Genomic DNA, 15,950 nt, shown 5'->3' on the forward strand with positions numbered 1-15,950 from the left:
GTCAACGCAGTGCAGCAGCTAGCAGACCTAGAGCAGGCCATCTCGCGTGCTCATTGGCTGCCCTGCGGCAACTGCTGCAGCCTACCAGTGAGCCCGGCGTGACGTCACGTCCAATGAAGGGAACCCGCGCCTTCATAGCGTCACAGCCCGCCAGAATGGGCGTGGCTTAGCGTATAAAAGTAGGAGCTGTAGGCTGAATTCTCTGATTTTCGTCTCTTCAGCGAGCTCTTCGCATCGCTGGATTTGAGAGAAGCCACCGCCGCCGTCGAACAGCGAACAGCCAGCTTAGGACAGCGCTGAGGAAGCCGGCCGTCTTCGGCACCTTCAGTCATCCGTGCGAGCTACGTTATCCGGCGACGTATCCTTTTTGCCTTGCTAAAAAATATTCTAAAAGAGCAGCGAGCGTCTTTTTCAAGATGCCTCGCACTTCCTGCGGCTCGTGTAGTGCCCCGCTCAGCGCCGGAGACCGCCACCTGATCTGCACTCTCTGCCTGGGCCTGGAACACGCAGAGCTCTGTGAGGAGTCGAGGCGTTTAACACCGCAGCAGTCACTCCGCCCTCTGTGGGACCGCGCAGGAAGAAGCGTCGTTACCTGAGACAGCTGGAACCTGTGGCCACAGCGACCTGCTCGCCGGAGAACCTCCCTCGAGCCTCGCCTTCTCTCCTCACTGACGCGCAGCTGCCGTTTACGAGCCTCACTGCCGTCGCATCGGAGGATGAGGCCAAGGAACACGCCACGAAAGACTGCTGCTCCCTCCTGGCATCGGACAGCGAGGAATAATCGCTTCATTCCGCCACCTCGTCGATCCAGGAATCTACCCGTACACGCGCTGGAGCTGATGCGGAACTGATGCGCCTGCTGACACAGGCTGTTGACCGTCTCGGGCTCGAGTGGTCGCTGCCAGAGGAATCCGCGCCGAACAGGCTTGACGGCTGTTTCCTTCAGAGTCGCCGCCGCCATACAGCTTCAGCAACTAGGCCCGCTCCATTCCTGCCGGAACTTCATGCGGAGCTGACGAAGTTGTGGAGTACATCTTTTTCTTCAAGACTTCAGTCACAGGCCTCCGCGTCACTCTCCCAAGTGGACGGCGCCGCCGAGAAAGGGTATGCCGCCTCCGGCCAGGCCGCGTCTGCTCTACACTCAATGGCTGTGCTTCAGATCCTGCAAGCCGACCTCCTCCGTGAGTGGGATGAGAAGGGCCGGGATCCAGCTGCGGTTACGGATCTGAGAAGTGCAACGGATCTCTCTCTCCGCGCCACCAAAGCCGCAGCCTAAGCCAAAGGACGAGCCATGGGCGCGTTACAGAGAGGCACCTCTGGTTAACGCTCGCGGATATGAGGGAATCTGAGCGAGCCACCTTCCTGAACGCCCCGCTCTCCCCCACTGGTCTCTTCGGCCCAGCGGTGAACGGGATCGTTGACCGCTTCTCTGAGGTGCAGAAGACCACGCAGGCCATGAACCTCTTCCTGCCCCGATGCTCGAGTTCCGCCACAGGCTGCTCTCGTGAGAGAAAGAGCCAGCCGCCTGTGCGAACCAGCACCCAGCGTCCAGCACAGCCTTCGCAACGACGCCAGGGCGGCCGCCCTAGATCGCGCTCAGACAGCCGTCACAGACCGCCGACCCCCGGAGGGCCTCGGCAAAGAATTACGCTGAAGTCTGAGCACGCGAAGCCCTCCTAACAGCGAGAGAGAAAAGACGCGCGTGTCCCGCTGCGGCCGGACCGTCGTCAAAGTTCATTTCCCTGTCAGTCCCCTTCAAACAGGCTACTGCAGTGGTTCAAATAGTAGCCAACGAGCCGGTTTATTCACCCTCTCGCCTGCACACAAACGTCGTTTTCACGGCGAGCCAGAGAAATCTCAAAAAGAGTATAATGTCTGGTCTGGCTCACGCCGTCAGTGTTTTAAGTGTAGTGAAAGCGCCCACGCCCCAGTGTTCACCCCTACACATATCCACTCCGAATCCCGTGTCACTCACAGAGCACACTCTCATAAAGCGCAGAAAAGCCACTTGAGTGTTGATTGTAAGAAATGTGTCCACAGGTTTGTGCCCACTATCTGCCCGCTCTGTTACACGATCAAAAAAGCAGGTTATGAATGTAAGTCTCGTGCCCGCCAGAGAGCACTCACGCTTGCTAACACAAACCTCCCCCCGGGCCTCGCCCGCGACGATAGTGAATGCGGAAGTAGCACACCTACTTCACGCATAAATAGCAAAACTGCTGTGCAAAGGGGCTATAGAAAAGGTACCACCTTCTCTGAGCGAGTCAGGCTTTTACAGCCGAAATTTTCTTGTACCCAAGAAGGACGGAGCCTTCAGACCTATCCTAGATCTGAGACATTTGAACAAAGTACTTGCGAAAAGACCGTTCAAAATGCTTACGACCAGAAAAATCCTCGCGCACGTTCGCCCAAGAGACTGGTTTATTTCTCTAGATCTGAAGGATGCCTATTTTCAGATTCAGATAGTACCCCGTTACAGGCAATTTAAAGAGATTCGCCTTCGACGGTCAGGTATATCAATACACCTTTCTGCCGTTCGGCCTGTCCCTAAAATCCCCGTACATTTACGAAGTGCATGGACGCGGCGCTCGCCCCCCTGAGAAGTCAGGGGCTGCGAATAATGAAACTATCTGGACGATTGGCTGATACTGGCACAGTCAGAGACAGAACTGCCATCTCACAGAACAGTGCTTCTCAGTCATCTGGAAACCTTGGGTCTCACGGTCAACTGGACCAAGAGCTCATTACTGCCCAGCCAGTCAATTTCCTTTTTAGGAATAGAGCTGGACTCGGTGACCATGACGGCTCGTTTATCAACACAGCGCGCGCGCCGTGTTCGCCACCTAGCCGCGTCTTTCCAGAAGGGCAGCTTTCTCCCTTTGAAAACTTTTCAGAGGATGTTGGGCTGTATGGCATCAGCTGCAGCGGTGCTTCAGCTGGGCCTACTGCGCATGCGCCCGCTCCAACGTGGTTGAATGCTCGCGTGTCCCGCCGAGCCTGGGTGTCTGGCGGCCAGAAAATCAGAGTGACTCAGACCTGCATAGCGGCTCTGCAGCCCTGGTTAGTGGCCGACTGGTACCGGCAGGGAGTAATGATGGGAACCATCTCTTATCGGAAAGTCATCTCGACAGACGCGTCCAACTCAGGTTGGGGCGCGCTGTTCGAGGGCAGACCGGTCTTTGGCCAGTGGTCAAACCAGGAGAAGGGTTTTCACATAAACTGTCCGGAGATGATAGCGGTCGAGAACGCGCTGAAGTGCTTCCTGCCGTTCATACAGGACCAGCATGTTCTTGTCCGCTTGGACAACATGTCTGTGGTATCCTATGTAAACCGTCAGGGTGGTGTCAGATCCAAAAATCTCTACAATCTGACGGAACGCCTCCTTATTTGGTCTCAGATGCACCTGCGCTCGCTGAGGGCTGCACATGTGCCTGGCCATTTGAACGACGGCCCAGACAAACTGTCCAGGGACAATGTTCCCCCAGGGGAATGGTCCCTGCACCCCCAAACGGTCCAGAAACTGTGGTGCCTATTCGGCAGAGCGGAAGTCGAACTATTTGCGTCAAAAGACAACGCTCAATGCCCGACATTCTTCTCGAAGGACGAGGACGCGCTGGCCCAGGTTTGGCCCAGCCTCCCGCTATATGCTTTCCCTCCGGTCTCTCTGTTGCCACAGGTGATCAAGAGAACCAGGGAAACGCGCCACTGGGTGCTCCTCATAGCCACGCGTTGGGAGAATCAGATTTGGTTCCCGGAACTAGCACGGCTGTCACATACAGCTCCGTGGCCGATTCCGGTGAGGGCAGATCTCCTCTCTCAGGCTCGCGGTACGATCTGGCATCCCCATCCAGAGCGCTGGTCTTTGCATGCATGGTTGATCAACGGGTACTCGTTGCCCTGCCAGAAGGAGTGAATAACACGATCACGCAGTCTAGAGCCCCTTCCACGAGAAGGCTATACGCGTCTAAATGGTCGGTGTTCTCTGGATGGTGCACCGACAGAGGTCTGGACCCGCGAACATGCGGGGTGGCGCATCTGCTCACCTTCCTACAAGAGCTGCTGGATAAGGGAAGATCCCCATCCACACTCAACGTATAGGTGGCGGCCGTGGCAGCGTTCGCAGAAACGACGCACAGCCAGTTGCGTCGTGCCTGGAGTTCGGGCTGAATGACTCTAAAGTCATCCTCAGACCTAGACATGGCTATGTCCCTAAAGTGATCGGCACTCCATTCAGAGCGCAAGTAATTTCATTGTCAGCTCTCCCAGCATCTGACAGCGAAAGTCATGTGTATCACCTCTGCCTGTGCCCTGAGACTTTACATTACGCGCTCCGCCTACTTCAGGCGTTCGGAACAGCTTTTTGTTTCGTTTGGTGGGCGCACCAAGGGTCTCGCCTCCTCGATACAGAGCCTGTCCAGATGGATAGTGGACGCTATAGCAGCCGCTTATGCGTCGAAAGGTCTGCAATACCCTCTGGGCATCAGGGCTCATTCCACGAGAGGCGTGGCCTCTTCGTGGGCATGGTACAGTGGAATTTCTATCCATGACATATGTGTAGCGGCGGGCTGGAGCTCCCCGTCTACCTTTGTCAGGTTTTATAACCTAGAAGTTCCTGCCTTGCAGGCTAAACTGTTGTCAGTTTGAAGGAGAGGTGTATTCTGCCCAGATCTCCTGCTCAGATCACTCTCACATGACTCAGCTCTCCTGGTTGAGCTGCACTAAGTAGGGTATGTGCATTGTGCCTATACAGACCAGCGCGCTGCTCTGTATTTCCTACGTGTGCTTATGTACAAGTGATGGCCCGTGTGGCTGGCCACCTTATTTTGCACTTATGGGGTTCCCCTGATAGCTCGGGGTCTCATGGTGGATGCTTGGCGCGCACGGCGTTGACAAAGTGTTCCCGTAGCGTAAGCTAAACTTAGGCAATACGAGAGAACCTCTCGTAAGAGAACGATACTCTGTTACTAACGTAACCTCGGTTCTCTCTAGAGAGGGAACGAGTATTGCTTAACCGGCCGTGCTCGCGCCACGAGCGACTTTGCTTCCGTCGACGAAAAACCAGAGAATTCAGCCTACAGCCCTTACTTTTAAACGCTAAGCCACGCCCATTCTGGCGGGCTGTGGCGCTATGAAGGCGCGGGCGCCCTTCATTGGGCGTGACGTCACGCCGGGCTCACTGGTAGGCTGCAGCAGTTGCCGCAGGGCAGCCAATGAGCACGCGAGATGGCCTGCTCTAGGTCTGCTAGCTGCTGCACTGCGTTGACAAGGAATACAAAATTAAGGATAATTTCTCTAATAATTTCTATAAAAGGATAGTATCTCGAGAAGATGAATCTTTCCCGTAGCGTAAGCTAAACTTACACAATACTCGTTCCCTCTCTAGAGAGAACCGAGGTTACGTTAGTAACCGAGTATCGTTTCTTTTAAACAAAAAAGCTTTTTTTTTCAATCAGAAACCTCAGAAAACCCTTTCCGTGAGTGAAACTGTAACACGGCCTGTACTTGTTTCTTAGCATTTTTTAGCCTTTATTTAAAAGGAATTCAAGTTTCTGTTTCATTATCTCCTTTAATTAAAAGTTTAAGCTTGTTTCTGCCTCACCCTGAAATCCTCTTTTATGTCTTTTATAAGCACATCCATATGTGTGGGTAGAAGCTGCGTCTGAACACAGATAACTAAACGGCAATGGCACGAAACTGTAAAAGGGTGTGACCAAGGGTGTGACCTCCTGAAGGAAACGGGTAGAGCTAAAAATGAGAAGATCAGCAAAACCATATGAACAGTTTTAAATACAGGAGACAAGATTCGTCCCAGACTCATATTTGCATTCTTACTTTTGACCAACTTTAAAATACCACTTAACGCATGACTACAAAAACATTTGTACTTGCAAAAGCATGTTACTCTACTGAATAGGAATGAATGTGATTTGGATTCCATAACTGGTGCTTTAGTAGCTTTGAGGATTTAAAAAAAAAAATAAGTATAACGAGCCTGTCAAATGACAAATGATTAGATTTTTAATTTTTAATTTAAGATGTCAAAAAACAGCAAGAACGAGAGCTGTTAAAGGTAATGATACCATTAAAAAGGTAATTAAAGGGATAGTTCACCCAGAAATTGGAACAACATGATGACAGATTTATTTATTTTTTACATTTTTGGGTGAACTACCCCTTTAACACTATTTTTACCAGCATAAACAGATTCATTAAATTTGACATTATAACTTCTGGATTCTGTTCTGTATGGTTTCTAAAAACTGATCTGAACCTTCAGAGATGATTGGAACTGATGTAAGATTACATCTCCATTAATTCAATGATAAAACTTTCCCTACCATTTATAGACTAAATTATAGCATACACAGCTGTTAAAAAGTTTTCTTAACAGTAATATTGTGAAATATTATTACAATGAAATAACTTATTTTAATATGGTAGAGTGCATATTGTTTTTCCTTAAAAAAATAAACTTAAATGTTTAAACTATGAAAATATTATGATAAATAAAATGTGAATATTTAATAATATTATACTTTTATTATTAATTAATATTATATTTCAATTTCATTAAATATTTGATCGATTCACAGTTCTGGTAACAAACAAGTAAAAAAAGTAGATTACTAACTCAGATCTATTATTAAACTTTGCTCGGATTTCAAGTCTTGTCATCAGCAAAGCAGCACATACTAGGGCTGTGCAACAATTAATCGTGATTAATCGCATTGCAAGTTTGTGTTTACGTAATACAAATGTTTTGTGTGTACTGTATATCATTTTGTATATATAAATACACACATGCATGTATATTTTTGAGAAATATTTGCATTTATATACTGTATATATAGGCCTATATATATCATTTATATTATATATATATAATTTATATATTATATATATATAAATTATATATATCATTTGTATTATATATATATAATTTATATATTATATATATATAAATAGAAATATTTTATATATAAATAATAATAAAAAAAAAAAAAATATATATATATATATATATATATATATACACACATGCATGTGTGTGTATTCATAAATACAAAATAATTATACACAGTACACACACATATATTATGTAAACACAAACTTTTATTTTGGATAAAATCGCAATTAATTGTTGCTCACATGAAAAGGTATTTACACTGACTTTTACCATTAATGACTCTTACTTACAAGCTACTACACTGTACTACTACTGTAGCTATTGTATAGATGTATGCGGTTTTAAGCTCATTCTATATCTCTTTCAGTTCAAAGGTCAGAGTGCACAGCCATCTCACCTGATCCTTCCGACCGGCCGTCGCTCCCGATGAGAGGTACTGTGATTGCGGCGGTGGCCACTCCATCCGTGGGTACGGTTGTATAGACCACCGGTAAGGATTGCACCACCACGGGGATGGTCTGCAGCTGCCCCATCTTACTGGGCATGCTCACAGAGGGTATGGTATGGATGACATGGAGGATCTGCTGACCTCCGACCCCTTGCGTGGACGCGAGTATGGAGCCCGCCGACAGCACCGCCGGGATGGTGGCGCTTATGTTCTGGAGAGTCGGGTTTGCAGGGGTGGAGGTCGTCAAGGCTATCGGCAGGGAGGGGCGGGGCTTGTTGAGAGACAGGTCCACGGGTTCCGTCTGGTCGTCATCGTTGTGTCGGGCGCTGATGTCACAGAGCGGAGGGGGGGAGGATTTGATTTGGAGGTCTGTGGGCTCAGGAAAATCATCTAATGGCTCTTCTTTCTGTAGAGGCAGAAAAATAGAAGAAAATTTGAAGAAAACGAGGGTATAAGGGAGATAATGAGGTGAGGAAGGAGATTAGGAGGGACGGAAAGGAAAGGGAGGGTACAGAGCTGAAGCTCCAAAAAACACAGGGACAATGGCTGGCCAGATTGGGCAGAGGAGAAGGCCTGGAATTGACACGAGTCCAGCTCAACACAGCCAAACGGCGACACTCCCATTTATACACACATAGTCAAAGCAAAGATCTGCGTATGTATGTGCACAAGCTACACCCACTAAAATCCCTCTGCAGTAAGGATCTTGAATGATGCCTCATGCAAACATTTTTACTGTTATTATTATTAATAATAATAATTTTACATGCAGCTGCCACACACAAATGTAATTCAATTGCAATTACAATATTTGATGATTTTATTTATTTATTTATTTATTGCAAACCTGTGCAGCCCTTTCCTATATCTCTATCCATGATATTGATCCATAACAGAATGATGATTGGATTAGGGATGGATGTATGGATATCTATCTATACAGATGCACAAACTATATCAAACTATACAGATACAATAGTACTGAATTATGTGCGTTTCACACAAGTGTTACAACTAACCCCTCTGTCTGTTACAATTAACCCCGCATATGGGGTAAGTTGTAACATTTAGACTTCTGTCACTTTCAGTGCAACTGTACGAAAATGGTAGGCCCTAGAAAAAAACTTAAGTGTTCATTTGTAGCAGAGATGTGTATGTTGCTTGTGTAAAAAGAAAGATGAATCTAACTTAATAATTTTTTTAATAATTGAGCCAAAACCAAAATGTGTTAGGTTGTGCCCCGCTCTCCCCTACATCCAACCAGGTACAGACAGAGGTTGTACAGAGTTGTGTAACTGAAGGTGTTGGGAGGAAACGAGTGAGAGAAAACGAGAGCGAGTGGGAGCGAAACAGAGAATAAGGGGAGAGTGGGTGGGAAAGGCCTCCGGTTGTCATGGAAACTGGGAGGTATATCAGCTGACTCATTTTCCCTCTCCCGATCCCGCCCTCCTCTCTCTCTGTCTCTCTATGGTTCTCCACCCTGCTACCTCGCTGCATACCCACCCTTCATCCACTCTACTTTTCGTGTTGTCCATTGCTCAAAGCTAAAGAAATCCCGTAAAAATGTGTTGCTGGAGTCAGGTGAACGACATCCATAAGTGACCCAATTATCACTAGTGCTGTGTGGGATGATAATTGAGTGTGTTCAATATCTATTAGCAGTTGTAGGAAACCGTCTCGGCCTGAGGCGGCGAGTGAGTGTTGTGATAAAGACAAGCCTTGTGGCTGTCATTATCCAAATCGTGTTTTGTGTTTGATCTGTGTGATGTTTTTACTATTTCATTTTAATTATACGTCTGGATTGCGTTAACCAGAAGCAGACAGAAACGTAAACTAATTGTGAGAAACAAACAACACATCATACGAGTTCTTCACAAATCAACATTGCTAACAAACTGCTTACAAAACATTTGATATATATATATATAACTTAAACAGACAACTTCACAGAGACATTAGGTTAAAGGGACATTGTGTAGGAATTTCTCCCATCTAGCGGTGAAATTGTATTTTGCATTCAAACGAATTGTGCTCTCCAGCGCCTCACTTTTTCAAATGCGTGTTGCATCTACGGTAGCTGTTATGTACCAAAAAGCTATGACAGGATGTCTTCTAATAGCACAACGTCGAGTTTTCCTTCAGGTGAACAGGTTTGTTATTTCAAACAAACTGCAATTTGACACAACGAACAAACAAATGTTACAGTATGAATATTAACAGTGCAATGCAGCCTTTTAAACTTGCCGGGGCCATGAAGTGCCTCTCACTGCTCTGCTCCTCCGTTTCTGGTGCTTTCAGTCACGTGACGCTGGCTCTGAACGAAAACGCGTTGTGGAAACGTGTTGGTCTAGTACTTCTTGACCCTCTCTGCTATTATAGTTTTTCAAGATGGCGGAACGACATGGAAGCCTCCGTGGACCTACCCGTCACATGTATATAAAGATAATAAATTCTTCGTTTAAGAGGATAAGTCAGATAATTGGCTGAGGTATTTGTACACCATTGAGGACATATTTATGAATAAAAATATTGATTTTAGATAATAAAATACCTAAAAAAACTACACATAGTCCCTTTAAAGATGAACTGAACTGAAACAAATCAACGTTGATAACATGTTGTTTATGACAATTAAAAGTAATTTAAATTAAACATTTAAACTAAAAATATCAATATAGCTTTTTTTAAGCAGCAAAAAAAAAAAAAAAAAAAAAAACAGGACACTGCACCGGAGTCAATCTGTTGAAGAGAGGTCAACCTGGAACATTTATTGATCGTCAAAAATGCATCACCATGCACCGTTCATTTCGGATGCTGTGCGGTGAGAGAGACGTGTTGGAGGTGGCTATGCTATCTCTAAGGGATGTCCGAGCTGAGACGCTGGAGCGCCCCAAAAGTAGCTGGTATGTAACAGTGTATTTTACGAATTGGCGACTGGGCTAGGCTAGGCTAACTTATATCCTTTTCTCCGACTGTTAAGGTTAACAGCGTACCGGCAGTTCACTCTTTGGGCGAGGGGGCATTTTGGAAGGATGAATAAGATTCTGCTCCCATCCTGTGCAGTGAACTAACGTTAACGTTACATCTTTTCCCCTCAGCTGAATATCAAGGATTCTAGTATGCGTTGGACTTGTAGCTAAATAAAATATTTGATGTCAGACGCTTCATGTACTTATTGACGTTTTCAACACATCTGTCTCTCATACCTAGGATTAAACACTAGAAATCATGACTAGAATAATTTTGTTGACAAGGCAGGGGGTAGAGAGAAGCTAGCTCTGCTGGTGTTGGTTGGCAACGGAGTAGCCTACCATGCCAGTGATGTAGTCGAATGTTGAAATCCAACATGGCGGCGCCCGTGTAACAACAACAACATTTTCAACGTACCATTTTATCCGTTTTAACAAATTCTGCCATTTTAATAATTGTACCAATGAGGTTAAATAAAATACATCTGCTATATCAAATTTTTTCAAATTTCAGTTCAGTTCATCTTTAAGGTCTAATAATAATTATGGTATGTATATGACCAAAATCTAAAATGATACCAGGATTTTTTGGTATCATGTTAACTGTATACAAACCTTTATTTTTGCTGGGAATTTTTCATATATAACATACATAACAACTTTTTTTTTTTTATCTAGCGACTTAAAAACAGTAATATATTCTGAATATCAGACAGAGTAGATAAGCCATGCTTGAGGCCATTATGAAACACCTGATACAAGCATAGTTAGTCACACACTCTATATTAATGTGCCAAGTCGCAACATAACTGGCAACAGTAAACAACTGGTTACACAGGTTACACTATGGCGCAGTATGGCATGACGTGTCAAAACAAAATTGTTACCATTATAAATCAACAAAGCTGACTACAATTGAAGTGTCCATAAGTTACACACTTTCAAGTGTATGCTATAATCTTCTGCTGGGTGTCAGATTTAAATCTCGCCGTGGATACACTGCAGTATAAACAAATAAAAAAACAATAACAGCTAACTTTTAACATATCAAAGATCCAAAGTGAACGAGCAGTCCAGTGAGAAAGTACTGAAAGCATATGAATGAGGACAGAAGTGGAACTGCTTATGGTAAAGGCTGGCAGCGCAGAGAACATTGATCCATGTTTCTCACAGTGTAGAAAAGCAGAACAAACTGGTAGACCAAAAGAGAGGCTGAAACTATACATGAGTTTATGGTGAAAAATGCTTCCGTTTAATATTGTTAGGAATGATGAACTGATGGCATTATGACCCTCTGCTGACCTTATTGATGACCAATAATTATATTCCCAAGGGAGTGCACCAAATTTACTTTCCACCACAGAAATGAGAGAGTAAAAGCGGTTTTGGTTACTAATCAATTATCAGTTATCTATGTTAAAGCAACTATTTGCATTCCTGTCTCGGAAAATGAAGATGCATTTAGGGCTGGATTGACGCATCAACGTAATGAATTATATTGATAAAGTAAATTTGTCGGTTTGAATGAAATGCGTCGATTCGTCGAGATAATTATGTTCCCCAATGATGGCGGCTCCAGGACATGCTGAAAATCAGTCGTCATTACAAAAATATCGTACTCCATCTAAATTGAATTTTTTTACATACAGCAATATATATATTTTTTTTACGAGCTGCAGTGGCTGCGAGACGCGCGGCTCAAACGTACTCTCTGCAACTCGATACAAAGCATTAAACTTTGTTGTTGGTTATTAAAAATATCTAAGGAACGCGCATCGATTGGACTAATTCATTTAATTAGTACGCACTGGTCATGGCAAAACTTTGCGGTTTTATGGACATCGCCGCCATGTTTGACACTGTTGCTATGGTTAACGGTATGTTAAGTTAGAATGTGGTTGTGACTTCAGCTGTTGGATCATACAGCTGAAAAAATTAAAGCAGGTATTTTAATCTTCTGAATGAGCAAAACATTTCCGGATTTGCACTTGTAAGCAGTTACTGCTGTAAACCCCAAAAATTGACTGTGACAAAAATTGTCCATGGTAAACACCTTTCCTAATTAGGCCTGCAATAAACCTTGTCTCTTGTGATAAATAATATAATTAAGTAAAAGTCCATGCATAAATTAGTTTCGGTTATTATTAATTGATAAATTATTGGTTATCATTTATCAGTAAATTAACCAAAGGTTTAAACAATTATTCAGAATTTTTTTTTATATGGATTAACCAGGTGGGGGAAAAAATCATTAGATTATTCGATTGATCAAAACAAAATCAAAAGATTAATCGATTGAAAAAATAATACTTTGTTCCAGCCCTAGTTGTATGTATTAATAAACTTTTTTTTATATATAAATAAGCAAAAGTTACAAAAAACAGCAGTAGAGTGGGTAGCCACTACTACTAAAATTCAAAGACAGGATGATGGTTTCAAAATTAGGTCCACAAAGGATGACGAAAAGAAAGGTATGCATTCAAATAGTAGAGTAGTTTTAATACAACAACACAAAAGAGAGAATCAAAGTAACAGAACTGAAACCAACCAACCAACCAACCTCAGATAATGAGGAACTGAAACAGAGGGCATATACTGTATACACAAGATATCAAACTCAATATCAAACAGGTGCGAGAACTTAATCAAAAACCATAGTAACTAATGATGAGCGAGAACATGGGAACAAAGACAAGCAAACTAAAAATCCAATATGAAACGAAACAAAACTAAAGGCAAACATGAAAGTTGGTGCTGCACTATGCCAAGTTTTTTAGGCATAAAAACAAAGCTGCACCACCAAATAGGGTCATTAATCTCAGTAGTCTAATTGAAAGAAATATACCATTCTATTCTGCTAGTTGAGGCCTTTGTAACAATATGATTTTACATATCAAATTTTCATGTAAAGCAGTTAATTTTTAGAGCACTTCTAAAACTCAGCAAATGTGAAGTGTTGATCATATTCCCTAGTATCACTATAAAGCTATGCTTCTAAGCTTTGAAACAACACATTTTGTGTTGGTTAAGCAAGTAGTTGTTAAGTAACATGATAACTTAGAAGCGCCTCCTGCTTCGAATTTAAGAGGTTATGGTTAATGTTTAATCGATTAATTGATCATTAAAGGGTTAGTTCAACCAAAAATGAAAATTCTGTCATTAATTACTCACCCTCATGTCGTTCCAAACCCGTAAGACCTTTGTTCATCTTCAGAACACAAATGAAGATATTTTTGATGAAATCCATTGACCCCTCAATAAGCAGCAACATCATTGTAACTTTAAAGGCCCAGAAAGGTAGTAAAGACATCATTAAACTAGTCTATGTGACTACAGTGGTTCAAATGTAATGTTATGAAGCGACGGGAATACTTTTTGTGCGCAAAAAAATGACTTTTTTCAACTTTCAACCAAATACGACTTTATTCAACTATCTCTTCCACGACATTCTCCTACTCTGTTGACGTAATGTAAACAGTGCAGCGCTTCCGCGTTCTACGTCAGAAAGCCGGCTCATTATTGGCTAGCTGCCGTTTCAGCATCACACGCATGTGTCGTGGTGCTCACGTGACCAGCGTCGGCCAATAGTGAGGCGACGTTCTGGCGTAGAATCTGGAAGCGTTGCACTTTGTTTACTATGCGAATAGCGTAGGAGATTTGACACAGAAGAGAAGAAACTGTTGAATAAAGTCGTCATTTTTGTTTGTGTTTTACGTACAAAAAGTATTCTCATTGCTTCATTACTTTTGAACCACTGTAGTCACATGGACTATTTTAACAATGTCTTTACTACCTTTCTGGGCATTGAAAGTTGCAGTGCCGTTGCTGTCTATGGAGGGATCAGAAAGCAAAAATATCTTCATTTGTGTTCCGAACATGAACAAAGGTCTTCTGGGTTTGGTACGACATTTTTGGGTGAACTAACCCTTTAATTTAAACAACAATTGATTATGGGAATTTATGTAAATTTACATCCCTAACTCTCACAAACAATACTACCCGCCCTGGGCCTCACCAGCCTACCAGATTACAATATTATCCTGTTTACGGAAATTTATTTGATAGACAAACGGTTATGTGTTTGAGCACAAGACTACCTGAAATACCTGGCAACTGACTGCAAGCCCCTAACTTCCCTTTCGCAACTGCATGGCGTATCAGATAGCGCATGTGAAATGGACAACAGATACAAGGTTCTTTTTGCCCAAACTGAAAATCTCACTGAAAAGATCAGCAGCTGACCTGAACTTTTCCCCATTGGATTTTTTTTCAGGTTTTTCACCCCTGGCAAAGCTGTTCTATAATAAAAACTGGTGAGTCGAGTCTTTATGAAGTGCTGGCTGGGTAAAAGCGCATTAGACACAGAGAAGGCTGTGTGTGTATATGTGTGTGAAGAGGATGAGGATAAAAGGGTGTGGAGCACATCTTTTTGCATGAGTGCACCCGTTAGTTCCAGAGTGAGTGTGTACATGTCGGGCATGCATGGCGTATGTGGATGTGAGCATGTCTGTACCCCCGCAGGTATGTGGTGTTCCATGTGTGTCTTACGGCTTAAGGACTGTATTGTGTGGGAGTGGGAGTGTTGTGAGGGGGTGGGGTAGTGTGTCAGTGTGTGTGTTCAGGCGAAGGGGTATTGGGGAGGCTACATCACAGTCGTTCCAACTCCCGCCAGAGCCTCGTTGCCATGACTACAGTAGAACGGAAGCCTCCCTAGATATATCCTATTAGGGCTTTGGCGAGACTTGGAAGAAAAGACAGAAGGACAGAAATGGAAAGGTACAGAAAGAAACCACCAAAAAGTGGAGGGTGAGAGAACTGGCATGTAAAAATATTAGGTAATGCTTCCTTATGGGGAGCTTTGGTCTATAAGATACCACACAGCAGAGGGAATGCCAGTTAATGATCACTCTTTCATTTCCTCATGCTCTCTCGTATATTTAGTAATGGAAGCCTTTCCAAGTTCCCAAACATTGTTCTGAGGAATACTGATAGGTGGAGCTGTATATAGGTCTTTCCTACTCTCTACTTCTAGTCTATGGTATGCATTTCTGCTGCATTTTGAACGCAAAACAGGAAGTGCTTTACAAAAACACAAACTTCAATTTGATTCACTGACTTCACACAATTTCCGGGAGTCAGGGTGCACGGGTTTGTATTGGTCTACAGGAAAAACAAAGTTGTGTTATGTTGCAAGGCAGCTAGTATGAGCTTTTCCGAGAAAGTCAAGAGTTAAAGTTTGCAAGGTTCATGGTAGAAAGTAAACATCAAACAAAAATCTATGGCTGGTCATCTTGCATCTCCCTCAGACAGCACCTTCCTGTCTAATTTAGTGGTTCTTCACCACGAGCATTGTGCGATTTCTTTTATTTTTTGATTGGACAAAACATTTGTGGTCTGTTTTCCCAGAAGAGAAAAACAATTTTTCAAAGCATATATGCAAAAGATGCCTAAAAGCTACATTTTTTTAAATAAAAATTGCCCTATATATAAAAATATTGTCTAAATGCATATCATTGATTTTATTGTGAATGATTAATTTATGCATGTTTAATTTTTTTTCTCTTTTTATTTTACCACATCATTTTTAATTAAAAAAATATGGTGAAACAACTTCCCTCTAGTGACG

The 15,950-nt window shown here is 43.4% G+C and overlaps 1 protein-coding gene across 3 annotated transcripts in view; it reads right to left on the minus strand.

Moving 5' to 3' along the window:
* klf8 (Kruppel like factor 8) overlaps positions 1-15,950 on the minus strand; it is a 57,447-nt gene that overhangs the window by 12,187 nt on the left and 29,310 nt on the right. For all 3 annotated transcript variants that reach the window (XM_077197131.1, XM_077197149.1, XM_077197140.1), the window contains one exon: positions 7,305-7,761. In XM_077197131.1, coding sequence (XP_077053246.1) covers positions 7,305-7,761 — 457 coding nt within the window. The remainder of the gene's footprint in view (positions 1-7,304; positions 7,762-15,950) is intronic.

Source organism: Siphateles boraxobius, unplaced genomic scaffold, assembly GCF_051911475.1.
Source record: "Siphateles boraxobius isolate OS27281-9 unplaced genomic scaffold, OSU_SipBor_1 11, whole genome shotgun sequence".
Lineage (NCBI taxonomy): Eukaryota > Metazoa > Chordata > Actinopteri > Cypriniformes > Leuciscidae > Siphateles > Siphateles boraxobius.